Below are 24,573 nucleotides of genomic sequence, written 5' to 3'. Positions count from 1 at the left end.
AAGAGACATGAATGGATTTGTAGGGGGTGAGGAATTTGGTATTTTCCTGGCTGGTGATTTTTTTTTTAATGAATAAATAGATATAAAGCAAATGAAAAGATACAGTTTCTCACACTTGAAATGTTTCTTTGCTCTTCATCACCGTATGAATTAGTTCTGTGTCTGAAAGTGTTTTAAAGAGCAGTATAAACTAAAGGCCAGTGATGACAGTGGAGCAAGGAGTAAGATTCTCTCTGTCGGGTCAAGAAATGGTATTTCACCTCTGCTCTCACAGTGTACATTTGTTGGGGTGTATAATGGTGCGTTTAGCCTGGTTTTCTCAGAAAAAGATACTTATGTGATAGGACTGCCTGCTTGCCCCTTGTCTCCCTTCTCCCTAGCATCCATCTTGCCAAATGCTTCTTGAAACTACTGGCTGATTGTGGCACAATGACAGCAATATCAGAGATACTAAGATTCCTAGGAGTTTCATGGAAATTAGTGTCTGGAGAGAGGAGAGGAGCCTTAGGGAAAAACTGGAGCACGGGCTTAACTGCATAATGAGACATCAAAGAATTCATGTAACTGAACTGTGAACCCAGCTGTGTTCATAGACACCAGAGACTCCACATGAGAGCGTACCATTGTGAAAACCTCAATCATAGGAAGGTTGTCTATCAGGCCTCATCCCTTCTTAGACATGAGGTGAACTGTCTATTGTAAACCAGGCTTCAGAAGTGTCATTGCTAATAGATCTGCTAGCTTTTTTGTGGTTTCTTCTTTAGAGAATCTGTGTTGGCTATGGGCAGGATCCGGCTTTGAATGAATTCCGTGGTGAGCTGGGAGCTGAATAACATCCTGATTTAGAAAGTTCACAGGAGGTGACATGGAGTCATTTGCCAGGATCAGTGCTACAAGAAGTTTCTTTGCAACTCTGCTTTCTTCAACAACCAGAGGTGTTAATAAGGTGGATGCCTGTTTAGGGTAAAAGGCCAAATCCATTCTCATAGCAAAGCTGTTGATGGAAATCAATAACAAAGTGAGAGGGAGTTTGCCCTGAGTGTTTATTTCTGCATACGTTACCTACACTTGTGTGATGGGGATGATGAAAGTCTGTTCTCAGCAATAGCTTTGCCAAACTTGTGGTTGAAAATCTAATGGAAATTACGGAAAGGGGTCAGAAGAGGATCTGGGAGTGAGCTATTTACATGCTTAGCAGTGTTAGTCAATAACTGGATTTCAGAGCAAAGGCTTTTTCCCAAACTAAAATGTCATGTTGAACAAAAACAAGTTTTATTCATTTATGGCATAATAATGGAATTTCCTTGACTTAGATTAACTTAGATTAACTCAACATGTGAATAGTACTGGAACAGAGATAACAATTCAGCTGTCCAAAGAGTACATGATGGTCTTGTGTGCATGGGTTACCCAGACTGAGACACAACATCTTGGTGTGGACATTGTCCAATCCCTATTTCTGTGTACCGTGGATGTCTCTTCCATAACAAACTTGGTGACACTGCAACAGATTCCCATTGCTAGAAGATGAGTCTAGTGATGTCGACCCTGGACAAAGTGTTGAATCTGGTGCTAAGTTTCCCCATTTCTATACTTGACAGCCTTGTGCAGCTGTGTTACACAATTAAGGAGTAGGTCATGTTCTTCAAGACAGCAGCTCTAATGTCAGCTTGACAAAGGTCACAGTTTGACAAAGGCCCATGCTGACATGCACCAGTCTGTCCTGTTAGACTGGATTAAAGTGGCAGAGATTTGGTAACTAATGCAGGGTGCATCTGGTGTTGCTCATGTATTAGCTTGTCATGGTGTAGGGGAAGACTTTTGTCAGAAGGCAGACACTTTCCTTGTGGAGGGGAAGGGAAGCTTTTTAAAGAGGAAATGGAAGTTGCAGCCATCCTTGGACTTTATTCAGGAGGTAGGTGCTGATTTAGCAAAGCTCAGTAAGCACACCTTTTACGTGAGTGTGGGTTAGCTTCATTGGCTTCAGCATGTGAGTGATTTCATTGACCTCTGTCAAGTTATTGACCTATTGAAAAGCTGCACACATTCCTTGCTCAGCTGGCCACACTTTGGCAAGGAGAATAAAACAGTCCCTGCCAAAGGCCTCCTGAGTAAAAGGGCCTGAAATGAAGTTGAACTCCTTACTTTGTTGTTTGGGTGATCGATTTTCCTTCTTTGCATCAAATCATTCATCCTGTCCACAGTAAACTATTTGCTGGAAGTATACCTACCAGCCATGCATTTAATACCCTAGCATGTGATACAGCACCCACACCAGTCCTCTGGCATACAGTGACATGATAGAGGATATGGATTAGGGACAGAAGAGATCACCAACCTGGCACATTCCTCACAATTTGCCCAGAGCGCCAGGTACCTCCATTTCTTTGCATCTAAGACATCAAAGATTTGAAAAAAGAAGAGGGGGAGAGGCAGAAAAATCTCATACCTTCTCTATGTAGTCCCTCTTTGAAGGAAAGAAGAACCTCCATTTCTGGGATAAAGTTGTTACAAGTATTTTAATAGCAGATTGTAGATATGAAGCTTTGTTGTATGATACCCCCCATTTAAGGGATCAGAAATTATTCCTCAGGTTAATTCTTAGACTTGTGTTCTCCAATCCAGTAGAGCCACTTCGGCATCCCACCAGAGCTATAACCTGGACTAACTACAAGCCAGTAATCTATCGGGAAAGAAGCAGTCCCCCAGATCTGGGAGAAGGAGTGATATTCCCATGCTGTTGAAGTTAGTGGGAGTTTTACCATGGCATGGAGGAAGGGCCTTATACCACTCAAACTTTCTGTTGCTAGCATAGCCTGACGCGGTAACAAAGCACAAACTGAAATGTTAATCTGTTGTGGTCACTTATAGGCAACATAAGCTAAAGTGCCTCTAGGATGCTCCTATTTAACTTGTAGGGCCTTCAAGAGCAGGGTCATGATTGTGGGAAGTAAGAGAAGAACTAAAAGCTGCTTTTGAGCACAGAGAGATGCACAGGAGCTCACGTAACTACACCAAGTTGTCAGTCTTGCCTCAATGACCTTTCTCTTCGGGTGGAACTAGGAGGCTGGAGGGAGAGGGATGAACAGAAGGAGATATTAGAAAAGAATTTTCTCCCTTATGCTCTGTGAACCAAAGAAAGCAAAACTACCACTGAAGGATAAACAATCTGACTTACTTCCTAAAACATGTTGTCAAAAGTGACCTTTGCCACTGAAACTGGAACATCTTATCTCCAGGTATCTCTCCTAAGGTCTGAGAAAGTTGGAAGAGAAGAATTAAAGAGTGTTCATCTGCATGTTTCAGTTAACATCAGGATTATTTGAGTTCACAGAATGTCTCTGGGTGACCTGAGGTATTTAAAAACCCTAAAAAAGCACAGCACAATATCTTCCATGCTGAGGGATGAGGCCTCACTAAACACAAGCTCTGAAGAGAAAAATAAAACCTGTGGTTTCCTTTTTGGCTTCTCTCAGCTTCATTTGAACTCCCTTGCGTGTTGTCTTTCTTTGTAAAGGAAGACAAAATAAATACATAAAACTGCCTGGTGGGACGTATTTGTTGTCTCTGGAAAGTTCCTAAATGTAGGTTCAGCTCCTTGCACTTTAAAGAGGTAGAAAAGCACCTTGCAAGAGCTGAAAGTAAGTGCAAAGAGTGCTGTTTTTCCACCTCAGCAGCCACACAGCAAACCAAAGACAGTGTAGTGGTTAAAAACAAAATACTCTGCGCTATCAGAAAACTGCAGGGTCCTCCCTGTGGAACAAGAGATTTGCTTTGCGTCAACTGGGGTGAATTCTTTATGGTCATAGGGTTTCCAATTTGGTGGTTGCTTTTGAGAGATTGTGTTACTAAGTCTCTTAAACCTGAATCATCGGTTGAACAAAATGGTATGGATATGAGGTTTCAACATGCTTTTATTTTCTCCTATACCTTTTTCTGAACTCCTAGTTTATAAGACACAACATTAAAAACCAATAAATAAATGTATTGTAGACCCTATCTAAATGTAGATCACCATATCAAAAACCTGTGCTTCCTCTGGGTTGTGCATAAATGTGTTTTCTTACTTCCTGGTGATAAGGTGGCTTGTCTGTGTCATTTGCATCAGCCCCATAGGCACATGAGGAGTGAGGTAAGAAATCTTACAACTGGGACACTGCCTGACATAAAGGGAGGAGTCCTCCATTGCATTGTGTTGACATACATGAAACTGAGAATCTGACCCTCAAGATTTACACCTTAGAGTATTTTGTAGTAACAATGTTCACTTTTAAGCAATGCCCTCTGCTTATTCTGTCTTATTTATTGTCCTTATCAGCAAATGCCATTTGCAGTAATTAAATTGAGACAGGTTTGTTATCCTGGAATGAATTTGTATTGCCATGATTTTTAACAAGGTGTAGCATTCATTTGTTGGGGAGAAAAGATTCTTTTGAAAGACAATCTTGACCTTTTTGCTAGTGAGGAGTACTTGTCATATTTGATTTTTAATTTCTTCATATGGTTTTTATTATTGTGCTAGTTTTCTGGTGCTGGGAATCATTTCTGCATGGAAGCAGCAAAAATGCTAGAATTCTTTTATCTACATCTTGGAGTATTGCCTGAAGCAGTTCGGGATGTGCTGTGTTAATGAGTATTAGACAAGAAGCTGGGAACTGACCAGATTGTTCAAAAAAGCGGCAGCAGCAGTAGCCTGCGTGCAACACAGGGGAACCAGAAAGGTCTAAATGTGTATTACAGCAGTGCTGACACTTCAGTTGGCTGATGGTGCCAGGTGGGAATGCTAAATACACTATTTGTACTAACCAAAGTACTGCCTTTGCTCGCTTGCATGTCTGTCAGTCGAGAGCAATCCCCTGACATAGCTGGGGACATTGGTGTATGCGGTAAGGACGTGAGTCAGTGACAGTCGGTGGCTATCCGTTTTCCATTTACAAGCTGTAGGCTTATAGTTGAGGAGGGAAACCACATCAGAGGTGTTTTCCCTCTATAATGATTTTAGCTCTGTTTCCACCTGGCACTTACTTCACGGCTCACCACAAGTATGTTTTCTCTAGGGGCAGAGATAGGGCAGTGAGTGTGGTTGCGATTAACCATTCCATGAGCCTGACTGACCGGAGGCTTTTCAGTAGTGACTCCAACACAGCCAGCATTTCCACACCACTGACCTTGAAAGACCTGTGCTCATGTGGACCCTCTCTGTAACTACGGCCAATGGAAGTCCATTGCCATGTGAAAAGAACAGATCTTGTTTTGAAACCGGGTACTCTGCAAAACTATCTCTCAGCATATTTGACAACACTACATGTTGCCACTTCTGTAACCTTAAGCAGTGGAAAAACAGGAAAGCAGCATGAAATGTTGTAGTTGTTTTGCTTTGTTACATATGAACCTGCCTCATGAACACCTTGGCTTGGTAATTCACATGTGTGTCTTGTCCCTCCTGTTAACAGAAAGACAATGCTCAAGGGAACATGACCATAACCTTGTCTATACCAATCAAACACAACTGTCTTTGGGCAGACACTGCTAGTGCATTTTAAGAGTACTCGCATTAAGTAAAATGTCACTTCTGCGAAGGATACCACCTAGTTAACCAGCGGTATGGCTTCAGACAGAGTCGGTCAAACGCCGCAGCAGTTGTCTAGAGTTATGCTGTTATCGTCCATGAGGTCCTCTGCAGTTACTGCCCATCTGCTGTCTTGCGCTGTTGTAGGTGAGGAGTACTTACTTGTCCTGCTTCAAATAACTCAACACTTGCCTTGAGGCTAGAGTGGGCGTGCATGGACTTACAGTCTAGCTGCTGCCTATGGCACCTGAGACTGCCTCAGCCCACAATAATTTACTTGTGCAACCCAAGTGTGAGTTGTTTCAGCTCAGGTCAGTTAGGTACATCTTCAACCTCAACTAAACCAGGTTGTCCTTACTAAAATAAATGTCTGTCTCCTGGAGTTTGCCTCCATTAATGAAACCGGCGTATTAAAACCAGTACAAGTTCATTGGCAGACAAATCCTTAATCCTTAACAAAATAGAGTTAAATCAGTAAAATCATTCTTAACTTGAATTAGAATGTCTCTGCAGACCCTATAATCTTATCGAGTAAGAGGGAGAAGGTTTTAGCTAATTGCATTAGTTTGTACAAATGTCTTTTGTGGATCCGTTCGGGCCAGTAGACTAAAACTGGCATAAAAGATAGCACAGAAATTTTGACTATTGAAAAACTCCCAGCAGGAAACATTCCCACGGTGCAAGAATCCTTTGAGGCAGGGTGATTTAATACTGTAATTCATGGGTTGTCTACGGGGGGAACATAAGAAAGTTAATCTAAGCTACCTTTTAAAGAAGATTAATTAAACCTCATTAAAACTCTGTATGGACACTCATTCTGAGAATTAAAGGGCTAGGAAGGGAGGTGAGTTAAATTAATGACACTTCAGTTCTACATCAGAGGCCTAAGCACAATTTATTTAAATAGCTTTCTGTTCTTTATTTAGTGAATAGTATTTCATTTTCCTGGATGTCCCCAGGTAGATGAAACCACTGGGGAATCATGGCTTTTGAATTGCCATGGGCTCTACGGGGGGGGAGCGGTGAGTCCCAAGAGGTGGCAGTCACTTTTCAGCTGTTATGGCTGTCCACAGACCTGGGAGCCATCCCAGCTGCCACCGACACCGTGGATGGTATCTGTCAGCTACTGCAGTGGTGGCACCCGGCACAACGGGGGAGGACTGTTTGCTCTCTGTGACTGAGCTGTTTCCGTGTAGGTAGCAAGGTCAGCCGATGCTGTGGTCAGGGTCGCTGGTGCAGCACCTTCTGCCCTGCTGGGATTCACCTGGCACTGCTCACGAGAAGAATGGCAAAAGTCACGTTTCCAACAGAAAGACTGTGCAGGATTGTTTCTTGGTGTTGCATACATGGGCTTCCCTGTGGGTTTTGGAGATGAGTCCCCATCAGTTTCCAGTCAGATCTGTCCTGGGATGCAGCTCCTGCTCTGCAACGCCACCCAAGCCCTGTCCCCAGCGGGACCTCTCCTCTCTGGGTCTGTGGTTGCTTGTGCCAGAGCCAGCAGCCCGCAGAGACAGTGTGTACCAGGCTGGTGGCACGGGGACTTGTGCAGAAGGTAACTGCTTTGTAGTGTATGTCTTCAAAAATGAAAAAATTAAAAAAACACAAAACAAACGCTGTGCATTGCAATCTGCAAAAGATAGAGGAGTGATTGAATGGGTCTGTCGGAGGCATCCTTTCTCCCATGGTGAGTGGACAGGGTTAATTGTCTTCTATCAGTAATTTCACAGTCTTACCCTTAGCTCTACTGTGGCTGCAGAAGAAACAACTGTGTGGCACAGTGATATGTGACACGTACTGTGAAATTCATTAACTTGCCACTACCCAATTATTACAGGCAATTAAAAGGTAAACAGTTAATCATGTGACAGAACAGGATTCAGATTGCATTCTTTGATTTAAACCGTTACCTCTTGGGAGCCTTTGGTTGTTTCCAGTTTGCTACCAGGTGGTCAAAGCAAAACTTCTGCAGCACAAGGTGGCAACGCTGTGACAGGCTGTGCCTGCGAGGCAGGCGTGTGGGCAGTTGCGACAAGCGTCTCCGGTACGTTACGGCTTTGCGGCGTGCGAACCGGCTGGCTGTGGCAGCACAGTTTTGGTGAGATGCAACCATCCATCAGAAGGAAGGTGGGAGCTGCGGTGTGGCAAGCCAGGGGTGTGGAGAGGGAACTGCTCCCGACTCGTGTGCTCTTCAAAATGGATCCAGAGGCCTCTGATTTGAAGTCATGAGGCGGGGGCTTGCTCTCTAGTGCTCTTTGATCCACATGCAAAGCAAAAAGCAAGCGTGCTGCAATCAAGCAGATGCTGGCAAGAGGAAAAGCTGTTGTTAGCCTGGCTGAAGTCTGTCAGAAAGGTATTTTGCAAAATACAGCTTTTGCACTCACAGTGGCTCTTACATAAAACCAATTAAATTTCTTGGCTTTGAGCGGCTAGGAGCTGCCAGCTGTTTCTATTATGGGCCACTGTGTAGCTCCAAACCTCCTTTTTTGCTAGCATGGGTAGAGAAGAGCCTTCATGCACTGGGTACTGTATAAACACAATGAAAATACGGTCTCCACTAAAGATCATGCAGCTTAATGTAAGCGATGGTAGATGTATCTTGACAGACAAATGGGGAATACAAGGAGACAAACATACTGGAAGTGATTTTATGACAAATAATGTTGGCCTTAGTGGTCCAAATGTCCTCTAGAGATGGGGCAACGTAGTCCTTGTCCTCTAGTTGTAGGTTGCTGGTTGTGCTCCAAGAAGAAAAAATAAAAAATCCCTCATTCCTCCTGTATCACTCATGAGCCTTTCTTGCGGTTTCCTTGTTTAGTTGAAGAGAACAAAACCTTGGAAGAAGCAGTGGGGTATTTCCATTGTTTCTTAAAATGTCTGAATTGCAGGAGGACAAATGTTTAGGCAGTATGAAGCTAATGCAGCTCTGCTAAAGCCCATGTATAGCAGAGGAGGAACTGAGCAGTAGTTTTGTCTGAAAAGCTCTAGAATACGGTTATATGTGTAGCTAACATTTAAAACAGAAGCGAGGAGAAGGCTTGCTCCGTGGAGGCGGCTGTGTGATTATTATGCAAATTAAATTAAAGCATCAGCCAGCTTGGGGGGGAGGGTGGGGAAGACTTTCGTTTCAGTAGTAGGGTCATACCTACAAGAGGTAGGTCAGGGTGTCTGTTGGTTTCAGCCACACAGGTTTCCATTACATACAGAGCAACCATGGTTGTTGCAAGAATTGCTGAATACTGCTGAATTTTGCCAGAGCGTGGAGTTGCCAGTGTGCATGTCCCTGATGGGTGACAGGGACAAAGGAGGGAAGGTCAGACCTCTAGAGCCACTCCTGCCATTACATCCCTATTCTGTGTACTGTTTGTTTGCATTTGGGGAGTACACTGCTCAGTGCTTTTTGCCTGTAAACTCAGATTTTGTATGCTTGTACTTCTTTGTTTCCTTTTATCCTCTATACATTGGGTTGCTGAGTGAGGGTTTCCACTATAGATTCAGCCAGTTACTTTCCGAGTGTTTTGACTTGGCAAAGACTTTTTTTATTGAAATTGAATCGTTCTGTAGAAATGTGTTGCTTTCAGCAAAGCTTTTGCTGCAAGCCAGGAGGGCTCCTGCAGGCCCAGGCTGCAGGCCCTTTGGGCTCCAAAACATCTGTCTTCTGGGATTGATGGAAGTTTCAGTAGTGCCCAGTGATAGGATGAGGGGCAATGGGCATAAACTGCAGCACAGGAAGTTCCACCTCAACATGAGGAAAAACTTCTTTACTGTGAGGATGATGGAGCACGGGAAGAGGCTGCCCAGAGAGGTTGTGGAGTCTCCTTCTCTGGAGACCTTCAAAACCCGACTGGACACATTCCTGTGCAGCCTGTGCTAGCTGATCCTGCCTTGGTCGGGGGGTTGGACCAGATGATCTTCAGAGGTCCCTTCCAACCCCTCCCATTTTGTGATTCTGTGATTCAACCTCCTTGTGCAAGAGAATAACCACGAAACACTTGCTCAGGAGTGTGCTGCTTAGTTCCCAGTTGTCCTGGTGGGTTGTTCCCTGCCTGCAAAAGCAGCAGGCTGGGAGCAAGCAGCTGTCCTGAGTGGCTGGTTGCCAGCTGCCTGTGGATGCTGTCTGAACCATGCACCTTCTTAAGCCAGGATGGATAGGTGATCTGGAGGTGATCTGCTGCTTTCTGGCTCACAAGGATGAGTTGGTGGTGGTGAAAATTGTGTCACTACCAGAAATAGCAAAAATTTTAAAAATCCAGAAGGCACAGCTGATGCATCTGCTCTGTCTATTCAACAGTATTTCAGAAAAGAAGAAAATTCATGGAGGAGATTTAGTCACCTGCAAAGGATGTAGTAGCATGGAGGATGCTGAGGGATAAATGTTCATTAATGATTTAGAAGTGGAGTGTGGCTGTGAAAAGCAGTATCAGAAATCCTCACAAGTAGGTAACAGCATGTTTGCAGCTCTTCCAACACATTTCTTGGATATCTCTTCAAAAGAGGATGCACTGAGGGAGGGCTCTGCCATCCTTTTTTCTCTTTGAGTACCTACCTGAAAATAAATGCAAGGTGGATTTTCTTGTAATAAATGTTAAATGAGAAAACACTCAGAGCCAAGACTGGGTAAAAGACTTCAATTCTTAGAGTTAAGTCATTAATTCCCCATCAAGGTTAGATGAGCTTAATGTGTATAGATCAGCAAGAACTTCAGGAGGGAGCCAAAAAGAAATGAGAAGCTTTATTCTCTTGGACATTAAACATCCCATCTAATAATTTGGTAACTCTCAGGGTGATCTCTGCATAGGGCTGCACATGCGCTTCTGTACACGTGGCAGTGTGTTTGCCCATGAGTGTAATGTGGCAGTGCCAAAGCATTTGTAAATGCAGATAAACTAACTCTAGCTCAAATTTATTCCGTAAACAGCTCTTCAGAGACACTCACCTCTGCATAGATTCATTTGGTGCGTTGTTTCAAAGTCACATTACCTTATTTGATTGAGATGATTGCAGCTCTGATCTGTGCCAGGTGAGTCACTTAGCCAGAAATCAGAAAACCTCTAGCCCTAAACCTGTGAAAGGCAGAAATGCATACCGCTGTTTTTCGTGGATCTTTATTAGAAAACTGGCTGTTCAGCTTCTGCAGGATCCTAAGCACTGTATGTAAAGCCTCAAGGTAACTTCCTTACTTCTGTTCATTTCATATCTTTTCTTCAGTCTTCCTCTGCTTTGTCTTTTGCAGTCACGTATAAAAGTTTAATACAGTTTAAAGAAAAACAATACATTGAATTTTTGTGGGTCAGGGGAAAACTAGCCTGTTCTTAGTGTTTGATCCTTTCTGGAAAGAAAAAATCCTATGGCAATCTTTCTGCAGCTGAGCCATTTGAAAGACTCTCACCAGCTGAACCCAAATGGTGTCTGGGTGTTTTGTCTTCCTTATCTTTTGTCTGTGTCTCAGTACCACCAATGAAAGGAAGAGACAGACAGAGCAGCTTCTCATGCTGACATTGACATAACTTGGCACTTGCTGGAGATTAAAATGAATATGACAAGATCTTTATTTCTGAGGCAGTCACAGGGATCTGAAGTGCTGACTTCTGTCAATACAGCAATGGCAAGCCTCTCTGCCTCTCCCTCCCATGAATGCTGTTGCTATGAGAAAAGCAAGAGGCAGAGATGAGACAAGACATGATTTAACACTTCAAATATTCTAGGCTTTACCAGCATGCCAGTGGCTTAGGATAAAATGAAGTGAGAGAAAAATAATGTGAGGGAACACTGCTGAGGGCTCATAACGATGCAACCATGAATTGTGTGGCTGCATCTGTCCTGCACATGCAGAAATGATACTGGTGTCTAGGAATGGACATATAACGCATAGGGCACAGCCTCCAGTGATTGTAAACCAGTATAAAATTATTAACCTAACAGGAGTTATTCTGACTTAAAGCAATGGGGAATTTGATGTACAAGTCCTACTTTTCACATTTTGTCCTGTCACGAGATATACATGTTTGCGAACACACATAGCATTGTCTTAGAGGTTACTGAAAATGAGTCCATTATGAATTCTTAGTCCCCTCCACAGGGCTGAGATAGCCCTCCAAGAGGGGAAACTGCTTTCTTCCAGCTTGTTCCAGTCTGCAAAGTTGTGGCCTCCATTTCCCCCCAGCCCAGGCACATTTTCTATTCTGCCTTTGGACTGCTGCAGAGAAACCCTCACGGGGAAGAGGGCACACATAGTTTAAGTGAATCAGGTTCAGCTTAGTCAACACAGGTTTGAACAAAGCAAAATTTAGTCCCTGCTTGAAGCAGTTTTGATCCTGTTTTGAGTCTGTTTCCTAAAGGCTAAAAAATGTCTGAGTTGTTGGCTTGGGATGAAAGTGGCATGAATCATCAGGGAAACCCAGGAGGAAGTACCTAATATTTTCTATCCCAGCAAACACGGACAAGTGGGCTAGAAGCAGAACCATGAAGGTTAAACTTCCAGTCCTTGACTCCTTTCTGCTCCCTGTGAGTTTGATGCAGGGCATTTCTTTTTACCCAGATGTCTCATCAAAATTGATTAGTTGATCTTGTAGTCCCTCTCAGTGAGCTCCCAGAGTTTAACTCAACTTTTTTATGGGACTTGAGGCTCTCGGATAGAGAGTCCTCCAGAAATGCTGAGCCCCATTGAAGCTAGTAGAAGAACATGAGCCAGCAATGTGCCCCTTGCTGCAAAGAAAGCTAATGGTATCCTGGGCTGCATCAGACAAAGTATTGTTAGCAGGTCAAGGGAGGTGATCTTTCTCCTCTACCCAGCACTCATGAGGCCACATCTGAAGTGCTGTGTCCAGTTCTGGGCTCCTCAGTACAAGAGAGACATGGACATACTGGAGAGAGTCCAGCAAAGGGCCATGAAGATGATAAAGGGACAGGAGCATCTCCCATGTGAGTAAAGGTTGAGAGAGCTGGGACTGTTTAGCTTGGAGAAGAGAAGGCTCAGGGACTTCTTACCAATGTTTATAAATACCTGAAGGGGGAATGTAAAGAAGATGAAGCCAAGCTCTTTTTGGTGGTTCTCAGTGATGGGACTGGGAGCAATGGGCGCAAACTGAAACACAGGAGGGTCTGTCTGAATATAAGGAAATACTGTTTTACTGTGAGGGTGACTGAGTGCTGGCACAGGTTGCCCAGAGAGGTGGTAGAATTTCCCTCCTTGGAGTCATTAAAAAGCCATCTGGACATGGTCCTGGGCAACTGGCTCTGCTTGAGCAGGGATGTTGGACCAGATGACTCCAGAGGTCCCTTCTAACCCCAGCCACTCTGTGATTCTGTGAGCATCAGGATTTCATCAATACAAGTGGAAAAATTAATCACACTCTGTCTTACTTTTTTTCACCCTGTTTTTACCCTTGCTGGCTTGGGCTGGACCACCAGCTGATGTCACTCAGCATAGTTCCACTTAACTGCAATTAACATTCAGAGTTAAGCTGAATAATTGTTGCCAGCTGTCCTGTCCTTTTCTGTCAGACAGAAGAAGGATTCAGCATTGCACTTGCTCACCTCCTAAATAGGAAAGCTGCAACTACACAAGGAGAGCACTTAGTGAAAGTACCAAAGAAATCCATCCTTTCCCCTGTTCAGATGACTCAATAGTCAGGGTGGTTCTTTATTACTGGAAACGAGTTATCCTCTCAATTACTGACCATCTTCATCTTGTTGGTTAAGAATTTCTAGCACAGGTTGTTTATGCTTAAGGGCTACTGCAAAGTCCCATGCAGCAAGTTTTTACATCATTATTTGCCAGAAGCACCAACATATCCTACAAGAAAGCCCACGCTGAGTGCACCCTATTTCCTTTTTTTGCCTGTGCCCTTCTCCTGCTATCACTGTTAGCAAGAAAATGTTGAATTTAGTTAATCTTTGGTCTGACACTGCACAGCTGATTCTACACACTGTATTGCCCTTGGTGTCAAGATTGCAAAGGCTGAGAAGAATCCGTTATCACATCTGATACATCCATGAGTCTACTCAAGAGTTTGCATTTACTCCATGTATAGGTGGAGGCCAGATGCTCCTCCACAAATGTAATTCCATTTGTATAATACTGGGAGATTCGGTCTGCAGGGCTGACTCCAAGGGAACAAGGTGGGTGGCTGAGGGTGAGGGAGCCCAATATCTCCACCTACTTGGGCTTCCTGATTTTGTGTTGGAGCCTAGGGAGTTCCTGCAAGGGGTATAAGAGTGAGATCTTTGAGTTCTTCAGTAGAGTGGTGTGCACGTCAGCTGAAGATGGAGTAAATGTGAGCGGGAGACTCCCTTGCAGTAAGAGCAGCAGCTCTGAAGAGCTGTGCACGGGAGGAGAGCTTCAGTTGTTTGGGCAACAGTTGCTGCTCCAGGAGCCACTGTGGTCTCCTCCAAAGCATGAGGCTGGATGGGCTTGGTCAATGAAAGTGCCAGAGTGCTGTAGAGAAAACAAAAATCGTACATATCTGGGGATCACTCCTGAAGCCTCTTCTCAACCAAGTAAACTGTAACATAACTTTGCTGCCATTGGTTTGTGTGTGAGCATTGCAAAATCAGTAAAAATTAAGTGGTTAGATATTAGATGATATTAAGTAGGAGGGATGCAGACCTCAATCCAGAATGTGACCCATAGCATACCTGGGAGCACATGCTGTGCTGCCAGTGGTGTACATGGCAAGCACTGGTGGCCCATTTGTCCCCAATTCCTCTTTGCAGTGATTTCATGCCTGCTCTGAGTCCAGATTGCTCTGTGTTACTCAAGTTCTGGAAGGTTAGATATGATGCAATGAAAGGTGTTAGGTGTGCTGAAGTGGGATAACAAGTAGTCATGGCCTGTAAGGGCACTGTTTCCAAATCTCTTACAAGCAAGGTTGCTGTTATCTCTTTGACTAAAATAAGAAGCAGATCTTGCCGTTTATGTGGTCACCAGGGTGTGCCGTGGAGTGTGCACACCCTTATCAATTCTCCACCAGCAGTGTTGGCTGAGTAATGATTGTTTTCGCTGCAGATATTATTCCATGTCTGCCTTGTGGTACGTCTTGTGACTTTTAATTTCAGTTTTCCCTGGGAGTAGTTGGGCAACTATTATTACCCAGTATTTGTCCGATCATCGCTGCTGTATGTGTGTTTCAGTCATACTGATCTCACCCATTGCCAGTTAAAGAAAGAAATGCATTTCTTAATGCGTTTTTCTTTCCTCCAAGGAGTCTGCTGCTTTTATGTAGAAAATAGTTGCATTTCTTAGCTGTTTTCCTATGTGGTTAAGACAGGGCCGTACATGAGGCCAGGACCCCACTTTGCATTTGGGCTTGACCTTGTAAATGCTTCCTGCAGCACGTTTTGTTTCAGGTAACACCAGGTCAGGACTGCTTCAGCAGTAGGTCATGGCTTTTTGTTTGTAGATGAGGATGAAGGCCGGCTCGTAAGGACACTCCAGTGGACCCAGGCTGAGGACACTGCAGCAGACTGAGGTTCAAGGTGTGTTATTTGGCCATGAGCTGAGCCGTATCCGGCTGCTTCCTGTCCCATGGGCAGAGGACTTTGCTCTTCTAGGCCATCAGGTCACCAAGAGTAATGATTGCTGAATTGACCTCAAGTCATCTAGAAATCTGGCTTCTACTCCTTTTCTGAGTCCAGAAGTTGGTGACCCCAGGTCTGGCTCATGGCTGTTCCTGCTTGGTGTGCCCTGTGGTAGAGCTGCTCCCATGTCAAACACCAAGACTTGCTGTGCCACGTCTGCTCCTGGCAGGGTGCTGGCCTTGGCTCCAGAAGGACTGCTTGCTTTGCCCACCCTGACCTGGGGGAAGACAGATTTTTTTTTTTTTAATATATTTATATTCTTTTTATTTTTCTCTATTTTATTTTTCATTTTAAAGCCATCCATCAGTTTATTAGTTGAAATAGGAGACAGTCTTCTACACCAGTACTTACTCATGTAAACGTGCTGATCAGCTGAAGCATTAAAGCTGAAGTTGCGTGCTACATCATTTAAACAATGACCAGTATATACTTCAGCACATCTACTGTTGCAAGTGGGCATAAAATAGTTTCCACTGTTACATCCAGTTGTTAGGGTACACTTAGACACTGGGCGTAGCTTTTCATGTATAATTTAATAGGTAAATGGTCCTGTAATATTCTGTGCTAAAGAGGGAAGTGAAAAGCAACTGAGTGATACCACCATTTCTACATGTTACTAGTGACGGGTTCTGTAAGTCAGAACTGGAAACTGTAGAGGACCTATGACCTTTTACAAGCGCTCAGCAAAACACTAAGTTACTGCTGGTCCATTAAAAGCAGTTTGGTGTTTAATAGTGATTTATGATTATTTTCAGACACAGATGAGTGAGGAGTTACCTGGGGCAGCTTGCAGTTGTCCTGCCAAAACTGAAGCAACCTGCAGGAAAGATGAATACAGGGAGGCAGAGGAGCTCAGCAGATGACAGGGGGCTTGCCCAGGGCCTGAAAGAGGAGCCCAGGAGGTCTGTTGGGGTACTAGGAAATAGCAGGTGGCAAGAGGATGAAGCAAAGGGCTAACATGAAAGGAGTCAGGCAGGAGAGAGTGATGGCCATGTGGAGATCCAGCTAAGACACTGAAGTGGAATAACATGAGCCAAGCATCAACGAAAAACAGCCAGGTAGCAAAAAGAACAGCCAGCAGCTAGGTTTATTTCTAGCCTCCTGGCATGCATTGAGACATCCCTTTGAGGTGTGCCTGATAGCCAGAGGATGTGACATCTTTAGCTGTAGCTCTTTTGACTCCAACTGTTGTTATTTATGTGCTTAGTCCTTTGGTCTGGTGCCTCGCCTGCCATTAAGAGGCTGATGCATTGCAGGATTTTTAAGGTAAATCGTTTTTCAGTCAATGTAACTCACCAATTCCCAAGGTTTCAAGACAGTTGGATGAAATGGTGAATATACCAGTCTTCTGCTGGTGGCTGCTTTGCCCACCAGGAGTACTTGAGAAGAAAACGTCATCTTTGTTCTACTTAGCGCTGTGCTAGTGAGCACTGGTGAGTGGGCTGTAATTCACAGAGTGATGAGCAGAAACTGATGTAGCCTGCTCCATGGCCCAGGAGCAGTCTATGCTCGTAAGGTTGTATTTCATTATTGGTCTCCCTGGGCAGGCTATTAACAGCAGGGATTTGCCACCAGTTTTTGCCACTGAAACAGTGAGGTTTTGCCACCTCTTTGCTCCCTAATACATGTGAAAAGGAGACGTGCAGCTTCATGTGCAGTTTTTGAGGTGAGAAGCGAGATGCATAAACAGCAAAAAATACACAAAACCAACTCTTTGTGCCACGTGCCAGGATTTCACAAGCCAGGTCTTCTCTGTAAGTTGTCCTGCATCTGCCCACAAGAGCATGAGAAGCCTAAAACTCTGCATCCTAATTTGGCCGGGCTGTCTAATGAGACAGCAGCAGCATAAATAGTTTTTCATGGCTGTGACTGTCTTTGGAGATTGCTTCATGTCTGGTTTTTTTACCAGAGCCTGAGGAAGTGAAGTAGCCAACACCAGGTGAAAAGTGGTGGGAGGTGGGTGATTAATTTCTGGGCTCCTTTGCAACTCACAGCCTGAATGCCTCCCCGATGGGCCGGGCTTGGTGCAGCCAGGTTTATGGTCATTTCAGAGCATTCATTTGGAAGTGCTGATACTATCTGGTTATGGTTTAGGTGTATTTTTTAAACAAAAATTAAAGGTTTTCAGTTTTGGTGATGAATAAAAAGAGGGAACCAGGGAGTATGCAGCAATGACTGCCTAGCTGCACAGGGACAGAGGCAGCAGGCAGGTTTGCATCTTACACCCAGTTGGATCGATGGCAGGTCTGCCCGCCTGCGTGCCACTACCACTGCTCACTGCCCATGAAGAGAAGAGCAGGGTGTTAAAAATTAATACAATAGGATATAGAAATAAAGAGTTGTGATTATGGTTATTTCATTGCCATGGTAAAATAAAGCAAGGACATTTGATACTTTTTTAAAGACAAATTGTGCCAAATGTTGCCAAAATAGAGTTTAGGTTTCTGGCAGCTTTGCAAGTCATGTAGCCTGTGCTTAGATACGGTGTTGATAATGGCTTAGTAGTATTTTTGTTAAAACATATGTTAATTAAAAAAGTCTTCAAAACAATTCATCTTTATTGTACAGCATGCAAAAGGTTAAGGTAATAAACCTTAGCTTCAGGCAGGTTTTAAAGTTGTCTTTGAGTCCTTAAATGCCTGCCTGGAGTGGCCTCTACTCTAGGACCACTTTGAGGCTTAGAGAAGTCCTACGTATATCGAAAAAGGAGGCCATGGCCGTATATGGGGTTCCAAAACTGCCAGCTCTTCTTCTGAACCTATCTGTTTATTCGCAGTGCCAAAAGACGAATTCATTCTTCCCTCTGTGCTTTCATTAGAAGCCCTTGTGCCCTTTAAAAACTCAGTAGGAGTTTGTGGTTAACTTGTGGAATTAACAGGGATGGAAACCTAAGTGGTTTGGTGTGTCCGTTCTCAGTGGAATGACTATGGTTTTGTCTTGTGGGGTTTGTACCCAAATACAAGGAATGTTTTGTTCCAGCAACATATTTGAGTGCAGCAGTGGGGGGCATGCATGCAGCCAGTGCTGTGCTTCAGCAGACCGGGCAGTTCCTTCTTAAAGTAGCTACCTCAATAACCTGTAGTCTTTAGGATATATGGCCCTTCTGGGAGTGCTTACAGATTTGCATATCAAAAATAGTAGTGCACAAGGTCCTTTTTTTTGAACTACTATATACAGTTCTCTGTTTCTAAATGATTTAAGTACAGGTTACTGAAGGAAGGGACTTGGATACTGTGTTACATGCAGAAATGCATGTATCTGTTCTTGATGCTGTGTATAGACCTTTTCCATTTGCAATAGTATTCTTATCGTCAGGACTCAAATCCCCTTTATCCATGCTTTGAGAGCAGGGCAGACTCATGTCAAAATACTACATTAAAATCCGTCCAAAGACAATGAGGTGATTCTTGTTGCATTTCAAAACAGTATGACCAAGATGAGGATTTGATCCAGCAGCTACGCTGTTCCAGAAGTACTAAGGTACTTGCAGCTATTTGATACTGAGCTATTCTGGCCCTCAATTGAAAAAAAAAAAATGGGTCAGGCAAGGCCTTCGAAAGGAATTTGATAGATACATCTCACACTTGCAGACACGCAGGAAACTCTCCTGCTAAAATGAAATTGGGTTTATGAAAGGTCATGGTTATCTTTTAAAGCAAGTTTTTGCATGTCTGCAGAGCAAATATTACATTAAAGATAAGGGAAGAGTCTCTTTTACTGAGAATGCTCCAAGTTTTCTTTTTTCCTCCAAATTACTATACAGCTTCCTGCAAGCTAAGCAGCCAGCCTGCTAGGTATGACACTTGCAATAATGCTATATAGTAACATACCAAACTAGTGAGGCATCAAGCAGTAAGTACAAGAAGAACCATGAGCTGCCAAAATAACAGGAAAATACTTTTATTTTATTATTTTATTGGTGAACTTTAAGTCCTGCCATCAGTTTTTCAGAAACTATTGTGACACAGATAACAATCCCAAGTTGGCTTTACTTTAAGGCTAATTTTGCTTTTATAAGCACAATCACTTACAAATTTGGGAAAGGGTCTAGAAAGGACTTCATATGTCTTTAAGTATATGTAGACATCCATGTAGATAGATGTATAGATGTCTATACATGTATATCTATCTATCCATCTATCTGTATTTACATAGAGACATATGAAGCAATTATAACCATACTTTGCTCCATCCTAAACTTCCACCGGAAGTGCCTTCCCACAGAATTTGGTGTCACACAGACAGTGATTTCACACGTGGCGCAATGTGAGATGGGGTGGAAACCTCTGATGGAGAGAAGAGTTTAAATGTACCCTTGGGGCCGGCAGCTAAAGCAAAACAGAAGCTTCCCCTGGTCTGCTAAAGCTGACCTGCTTTAGGAGGTGTCCGTCCTTCCCCTTGAAGCTCCTTGCCGGTCTCTGGCTGCCCTTCAGCTGCACCAAGTGCAGCACCAACCACGCCTGGGGTTCACTAAAGAATTGAAATTGGAAGAATTGCAGAATTGGAAAGCCCCACTTTCTCGATAGAGTTGTGGGGCACCCCTGCTCCTGTTACTACCTTTGGTTTATCTCAGCTAACCTGTTGTGGGTTGATGTATGAACCCGCAGCTACCTTATTCCTGGGCCATGATCTTAAAAGCTCATGAAGAGGAGCAGGGGCTGCCTTACACCCCGTGACCCAACCTTTGACAGCCTACAGCCCGGACCCGGGGTTCGGGACACTTCCCAGCCATGTCACGTCGACACAGCTCCAGCAAGGACCAGGTGGCTCTGGGTCGGGGACATTTGGCTTCGTGAGCGGCACACAGTGGCTGCAGAGTGGGGCTGCTCAGCCCCTGGGCAGAGGCTGCGGCCAGGCAGAGGTGGCCCCTGGCTTGCTCTGAGCTTGCAGACACTCCTCAGGGCCACTCGGGCTGGGGTAATTCATAAATAAGTGATGGTGTCATTTAGGTCACTTGGAAAGCTGAGATAACCCTTGCTGAATATCGGGATGTACTTGTGTTTGGTTCAGTAGAGGCCCAGGGGATGTTTGTCATTGATATTCTGCTGTGAATAACACAGCAGAAAGAAAGGCAGGAAAAAAACTCTTTCACAAGTTCAGGACATGATCTGCAGCCTATTATGCTCCTCTCACAGAAGCTCCCCATCTAGAAAATGGCTTAAGGGAACTGCCCCATTGGGCACCTGCAGGAAGGGCTGAAACAATGGCCCACGCAGGAAGGATGTCACAGGTGGATACAGCACGTTTGTGCCAAGGTGCAGAGCAGAAGAGAAGTCACCACAGCTCCAGCGGATGCCAGATGTTCTATGACTTTTCAGTATGTTTTGAAAAGCATCCCGTGGGTGGTCGCAGAGCTGAGGAATAAGATTAATGGCAGGCTGTGTTAATACTGGGTGGTTTTACACTGTAAAGGTGGTATTTTGTGGCCTCATTACTTCAAAGGTGGGAACTAAAAGAGGTTGAAGGGAAAAGGGAGGTGGAGATCTCTTGGGAGAGCAGGAGTGAAGCTTGAGGGCAAGACTGAAGAAGAAGCCGATCCAAGTGGTTAGGGAGTTGGGACTTTGAGAGAAGATGGTGTTTCCCAGGAACAGTGAGCTGACGGGCTCTCCAGGCACAGCAGCTGCAGGGCAGCAGTGGTGGGGATGAGGTGAATCTGTGCCCCAGCACAGCTGCTGCCCGGCCCCGTGATGGAGGGGTGTTGCAGCAGCTGGAGCTTGGGATTTGAGTTTCCATCCTCTCAGCTCATCCCAGGAGCCTACCCCAACCCAACAGAGCTGCTGGAAGCCTCCCTGTATCCATGCCAGAGCAGCAGTCAATGCAGAATACAGCTCAGGCTTTTGAGGTGTTTGTCAGGGAAGGCGCATATAGCAGAAGAGAAAATTTACAGCTGAGAGGGAAACCGAAAGAACTTTTCAGGCATTTAAGGCCGATAGGAAATCAGGCAGTGTTAAGATGCCACTGGGCAAGGACACTTTTATCATTCGTACAGTGTTGCAGTTCTGCTAGTGGTAAGAGTTATTTTGTGGGCAGCATGATACTAATGAATTACTGGGTTTCATTCTCCACAGTTGATATTTAGCTACCCTCTTTCACAAGTATCAAGAATACTTAAATGCAGAAAAGTCAATAAAGCTTTACCACAAGGTCTGGGCATAAACAATGCTAAATATCACTGGTTTTTGCCATTAGTATTATGTGTCACATTAAGGAGTCTGGTTCCAGAGGTAAGTGGTATGGGCGCCTGGAGTGGATGGCCTAACACGCTGGCCTTTGCCAGTGGGTTACGAGCTTGATGCGATCATGAATATGTAGTAAGGTAGCAGGCATGTTGCCCTTCTGAGGGCTGAAGAGATCTTGGCTAAATCCCAGCAAGACAGAAGGGGAAACCCTGGAGCAGATCTCAACAAAAATTGAGACCCTTCCTCCTGTTATTTGAAACATTTTCTCTGATATAGGCTAACAATGACTTGGAAGTAATACATGCACCTTCATTACGTCTTCTGAATTATTCCTGTTATTTTTGTCTGGTTTAAATTGAATGAATAGCTATGGGCTCATTCTGCTGTTACTTTGGTGTTTGCAAGCTTTTAGATTCACTGCCCTTGTGTTCATATTTGTATTTGTGACTCTCCCAAAGTTTTACAGGGCATAGCACATCTCCAAAGATTGTTATTCATTATTTAAAACCCGCTGAACTGGAATCCAAATTCTATCCATTCTCTGTTGGCCATTATTTATTTTCCATTCATAAACTTGTTATCAAGTAACGCCAGGCGGCATTCAGGCAGCTCAGCAGCCAAGAGGTGAAGTAAGCCATTCACAAACACTTTGCAGGCTGATAGTCACGCATAGACACTGGTTGGTGAATCATACTGAGCAGCGAGTACATCCTGAACATCAGGATCCTTTCACGTGCTGAAGGAAGTGTTGCAATTTTACGCATTTGATCTGCATATTGGTCTCTGGAGACTTTTATCCCAACATGTTTCTTTTTTGCAGTAATTCAGGCACATATTAAGAAATCTGGAATTCTGGTAAATGCAAGCAAACCTCTTGCTGAGTATGACATTTAGGATCTTAATTCTGCAATGAGGTATGTCAAACATATGGCCACATAGCAACACACTAAAATGTGAATTTACTTTGAGTTGCAAGAGGAATCCTACACATGAGTATACAAGGGCTGTGCTCAGACAACGCAGGAGTACGCACACTGCAGCTCTAAGTGGAAAGGAGACAACAGCTCCGTGGGGTTTTCCTGTCACCTCTGCAGCCTTATAAGCCCATTTGTGGGTTGAAGGGCAGAGTTAACAGCTAGGGGCAGAAAATTTTGCCTGTGGGTGAATCTTGCCATGCTAGTTATAATGTGACTTTTGCCTGGAAATGGCAAGTGCCAGGGAGGGGATAAGGAGAGAGATACAAACCTCTTCACTGTAAATATTTCTTGTTGAAAATACCCTGGAAGAAATATTTCTGAGAGTCTCGATTTCCCCTTTTTCTTAACCCTATTGGTATTGCTTAGATGGCAGTGACACCCTGTGGTACCAGCCGCTGGTGCAGCACTCGGCAGTAGTTCGTTCAGGAAGTCAGTATAAGATTGCAGTAACAAAAAGTCCAGGGATGTTTTTAATTCACTTTCACAGACTGCATCCTCCATGCTCCCTGAACTGCCTTTGCACTAAGCAGGATGTACCTTTCTGGATTTAAATGTCCTGGAAGTAGCTATTGCCTCGTTCTGAGTATTTGTGCAGTGCTCACAAAGACTCCAATGGTGAATCTCTCTGGTTTGACTCGCATCTCTTGGCTTTATAGTAAGAGGAATCCACTGTAGTAACAAACCAGTATCACATCATGGTGCACCTTTGCAATATAACTTGCCTCCTGCCTCTTTGCTTGCCCTGGTGAGCAAGGAAAGCTTGTGGTTGGAGGGGACAGTGCTCATTTGGGGTTTTTTCTCGCTTTCAGGGGGTTCACGAGTCGAAAGGTGTGACTGAAGATTATTTGAAACTGGAATCCCTGATCCAGAAAGTCGTTTCTCCTTACTTGGGTACATATGGTCTGTATTCCAGTGACGGACCCTTCACGCACTCTTCCTGTATCTTGGGTAAGAATAACAGAGATTCAATTTGACACAGCACAGAGGGCTTCACCAAAACCTCGGTCCCCACAGGGCCAGGGCCCACACAAGAGGAGACTGCCAGTCTTGACACAGTGCGGTCAGGCTCCTTTTCTAAGGCCATGTTCTTTGCAACGTGCAAAGTCACGGTGAAACTTGCCAGTGGCAGAAGTCGAAAGCAGATCATCATAACCGTGCTCGTTAATAAATCTGTGAATCTAGAGTGTGGTTAGCATTTCCATTCAACTTTTTAATGAGAGCTTTAACACAGAATGCTTTATGGACAGGGAGAGGAAGAAGAAAGAAGCCATTTCTAGAGTGCTAAGTACTGTCTGTTCTTCAGTGCACAAAGATCATACAAGGCTGTTCAAAGCCTCTTCAAAAAAGAGAGTAGAAATTTTGTCTTGGAGAAGACTAAGCGAGAAACTTCAAACATGTAAAAGCTTTCTGCAGAGTAGAAGGTAATAAGCTGTTCTGTCTTATCTCCATCCCACTGGAGATGAGAAAAATAGAGTGGACCACACATACAAGGGGAAATTCAGCTGACGTGGAAGGGAAAACCTCTAATGGTACATAAACAGCCTCTGGAATCTTCAGTGCTAGAGGTGCTATATACGTGTTATATACATAGGCATCCATAAGGAGCAAGGTGGGTAAATGTGGTCCTGCCTGGTGACAGAGGCTGAGTGAGTGACCTTCTTGAGTCCCTTCCAGCTTATTTTCTATGATTCTTTGAGTTCTGAAGCATTCAGTGACTTCTGTGGAGGCAAGATTTGGCCAAGATGAAGATCTTTTGAATATCCCACATAATAATTCAATCTCTTGAAAATGCAAAGGGGATACTGCCAGCATAAATCAAAAAGGAAATGTGGTAATATCCAAGTATTTTAATGTAAATACTGTGATGGCCTGCTTCAGCAGAGAAAATAGAGGGGAAAATAAGTTCAATTGTGTGTTTTCCTTGCAGTCAATTTAATCTGTTTGCTGGTCAGAAATGGTCAATAAGGTAGTTGATTTTCCCCAGAAGCTGAATGAAAAAATGGTTTTATTGCAGTAGGTGTTTAAGAAACAAGTCAGTTTTATGTGAATAAGTGAAGGCCAGTATTTATAAGTATGGTTCGCGATTACTACTTTGTGTTTGTGGCTTGCCATTAAAAGGCCACAAGCATTTAAATGGAGCCCCCAAACTGTCGTTTTCTGAATACAAGCTTCTGTATGTCAGGACAGAAACAATGCACCCTAAGAGAATAAAACTCCAGTGAAGTGGGTTATTAGACAATAAATGTTGTGTTATATGTCTGCAAAAGATAGG

The 24,573-nt window shown here is 44.0% G+C and overlaps 1 protein-coding gene across 1 annotated transcript in view; it reads left to right on the top strand.

Annotated features, from left to right (window-relative positions):
- Positions 1-24,573, top strand: part of PRR5 (proline rich 5 (renal)) — a 54,205-nt gene that overhangs the window by 26,596 nt on the left and 3,036 nt on the right. Inside the window, exon 7 of the mRNA XM_010291195.1 lies at positions 23,111-23,249. Coding sequence (XP_010289497.1) covers positions 23,111-23,249 — 139 coding nt within the window. The remainder of the gene's footprint in view (positions 1-23,110; positions 23,250-24,573) is intronic.

Source organism: Phaethon lepturus, unplaced genomic scaffold (assembly GCF_000687285.1).
Source record: "Phaethon lepturus isolate BGI_N335 unplaced genomic scaffold, ASM68728v1 scaffold4427, whole genome shotgun sequence".
Classification (NCBI taxonomy): domain Eukaryota; kingdom Metazoa; phylum Chordata; class Aves; order Phaethontiformes; family Phaethontidae; genus Phaethon; species Phaethon lepturus.
Note: the sequence above shows the minus strand (reverse complement) of the source record. Positions and strands in the feature narration are given on the sequence as shown.